Genomic DNA, 2,873 nt, shown 5'->3' with positions numbered 1-2,873 from the left:
AGCCCAGCTCAGCCCATGTCATGTGTGTTGTGTCTGCCTTTGAATTTCAGGTCCTTTTCTAGCCAAATGCCTTTGAACAAGCCCCCATTTGGTGCTTCAGTCTCCTCAGCTGCAAAATGGAGATAACAGTGCCTCTCTCGTGGGCTCAGCGCCCAGTTTGGAATAGAGCAGGAGCTCAGTAAATGCCCACCGGTACTGTCCAGTGGGTGTAGGTCCTGTGCCTTTGCATCCATGCGAAGGGGGAGAGCTCTGCTCTGCCTAACCCAGTGGTTCTCAACCTTCCTAATGCCGCGACCCTTTAATACAGTCCCTCATGTTGTGGTGACCCCCCAACCATAAAATTATTTTCATTGCTACTTCATAACTGTAATTTTGCTATGAGTCAGGATGCACTTTCATTGTTACAAATTGAACATAATTAAAGCATAGTGATTAATCACAAAAACAATATGTAATTATATATGTGTTTTCCGATGGTCTTAGGCGACCCCTGTGAAAGGGTCGTTTGACCCCCAAAGGGGTCGCGACCCACAGGTTGAGAACCGCTGGCCTAACTCAAGCATGGCCAGGCCTACGCAAACCACATGCAAATGAAATACAAACAATACACAAATGAAATGCATATTGCCTGCAAATTGCTCTCACCTGGGTGAGCAGCCTGCGCTCTGAGGTGTGCGCTTGGGGGCGCCCGGCACCCCACGGCCGAACCCAGGCGCTGACCCGCGTCCAGCCCGGCTTTCAGTGCTCTGTGTAAATGTTTACACCGGGCCTGTTGCCAGACCCTGTGCGGGGCCGGCACAGGCAGCCGGGTGGGGGAATGTAAACGCAGGCTTGGGGCCACCAGGCAGCAGGGAGCTGTTCAGACATGGTTGAGGGGGATAGGGGTGTAAGAGGGTTATTAAACGCCTACTGTATGCACTAAGCCCGAAGTTCCCGGTAGTCACAGCACCGAGTAATGGGTGTCTAATGGGGGATGCTTAGGGCTTAGGGCTTGGGGAACAGTCAGGGAAGGCTTCCTGGAGGAGGCACCGGTCCAAGCTGAGACTGAAAGGAATGAGAGGGCAGGGGAGAGAAAGTATTCTGGGTGGAAGGACTGGCTTGTGCAATAGCCTGGAAGTGGGTGGAGAACAGCTTTGGTTCATTGCAGCCCCTTTCTGGGCATCAGTTTATCTCTCTGGAGGGTAAACCCAGGCTCTGAAAGGACAGCAAGTCACTCTGAAGAACATCATATGTAGGAACCAAGTGTCAACCCCACGGTTTCTGCCCCAGACTGTATTCTAATGCCGGTCTCCTGGCCACCTTTGTCCCACAATGCCCCCTGTTGGGAATGCTTCATCTTTCAGTCTTTCCCTCAACCAGGGGTGGGCAAACTTTTTGACTCGAGGGCCACAGTGGGTTCTTAAACTGGACCGGAGGGCCGGAACAAAAGCATGGATGGAGTGTTTGTGTGAACTAATATAAATTCAAAGTAAACATCATTACATAAAAGGGTACCGTCTTTTTTTTTTTTTTTTTAGTTTTATTCATTTCAAACGGGCTGGATCCGGCCTGCGGGCCGTAGTTTGCCACGACTGCCCTAAACACTGGGCTCCAGCTACCCCAACCTCTTGGCTGGATTGGCCCAGCTTGGTTCGGCCTCAGTTCCTTTGCACTGGCCATTCCTCCTGTCTGAGATGCCACTCCCTTCTGCCTGGCCAACTCCTACTTTTGTTCAAATCTCTACTTTCCTCAACCCTCCAGAAAGCACTCTGGCACCCCCAGATGGGGTGGTCCCCTGACACCCCTGGCACAGCGCCCACACCCTCCTTAGCAGCAGTTTTTCACAACAACATTCTGTGGTTCCTTGCTGAATCCTGTCTGTTATCATTCAGCATTAAGCAGTAGTGGTTCAAAATCACGGGCCCATTGTGTCCCCAGTGCCTGGCCCAGTGCGCTGTACCTGTGTGTTGCCTGGCAGACTGAGGCGTTCGGCTGACCCTCCCGTGCCCGCAGGCCGAGGATGCAGCGCTGGAAGGCAGCAGCCTTGGCCTCGGTGCTCTGCAGCTCTGTGCTCTCCATCTGGATGTGTCGGGACGGCCTGCTCCTCAGCCACCGCCTTGGACCCGCGCTGGCCCCGCTGCGCCGGCCACCTCGAACCCTGGACGCCCGGATCGCCCGCCTGGCCCAGTGTAAGCCCTTCCCCCGACACAGGGACTGCCATGCTGGTGGAATGTCAGGCAGTGGAACCAGGCCACAGAAGCTTTTTTAAAGATGGGGTGGAGGGAGGATGCAAATCCCGCAATGGCAGGGTGGGGGGGGCGTGGCTCCTGGGAACTGGGGTCTCTCGGCTTAGCTGTCACAAGGAATTACACTCAGTCTCTCAGGGGCCAGATGGAGATTAGACCTAGGAACTCTGGCAGGGGGGCCCCACTCGCCGCACAGCGGGGGCGCAGGAGGGGGAGGCTGGACCCAAGGCCCCAGTGACCTGCACGTGTTGATAGGGAACAAGAACAGGGGAGACAGAGAGAGACCTAGACATGGGGAAGAGACAGATATAGAGATGCACAGAGACAGAAAAAGTGGGAGAGACGTGGAAAAGGAGTGCAGTCGAGAAGTGCAACTCCCATCTGGGGAGAACGGCCCCCTGGCCCAACTCCTCACTTGACCCTCGTGCCTGCCTCCTGCAAGTTCTGCATGGGCCCAACCTTGTGTGTGCACACCTGGCCGCGCAGTGTGGTGTAGGCACAGGCCCGGTGCACGCGTGGCGCCAGCGGGTGGGGTGGCGGGTGGAGGCTGCATGCACACCCGCCTTGCCAGGCCGCACAGTCCTTCTTTCTTGTCCTCACAATAGACAAGGGCGGCCTCCGGCACAGACTTCACTTCCTCCCTACACT

At 55.4% G+C, this 2,873-nt stretch overlaps 1 protein-coding gene across 1 annotated transcript in view; it reads left to right on the top strand.

Annotated features, from left to right (window-relative positions):
- The first annotated feature begins 1,565 nt into the window (after window positions 1-1,565).
- Window positions 1,566-2,873, top strand: part of NRTN (neurturin) — a 3,608-nt gene continuing 2,300 nt past the window's right edge. The window contains exon 1 of the mRNA XM_015564300.1: window positions 1,566-2,168. Within this exon, the coding sequence (XP_015419786.1) occupies window positions 2,000-2,168 (169 nt within the window). The 5' untranslated portion in view covers window positions 1,566-1,999. The remainder of the gene's footprint in view (window positions 2,169-2,873) is intronic.

The sequence above is a fragment of the Myotis davidii genome, unplaced genomic scaffold (genome assembly GCF_000327345.1).
Source record: "Myotis davidii unplaced genomic scaffold, ASM32734v1 scaffold341, whole genome shotgun sequence".
NCBI lineage: Eukaryota > Metazoa > Chordata > Mammalia > Chiroptera > Vespertilionidae > Myotis > Myotis davidii.
This window is presented reverse-complemented; position numbering and strand designations above follow the sequence as displayed.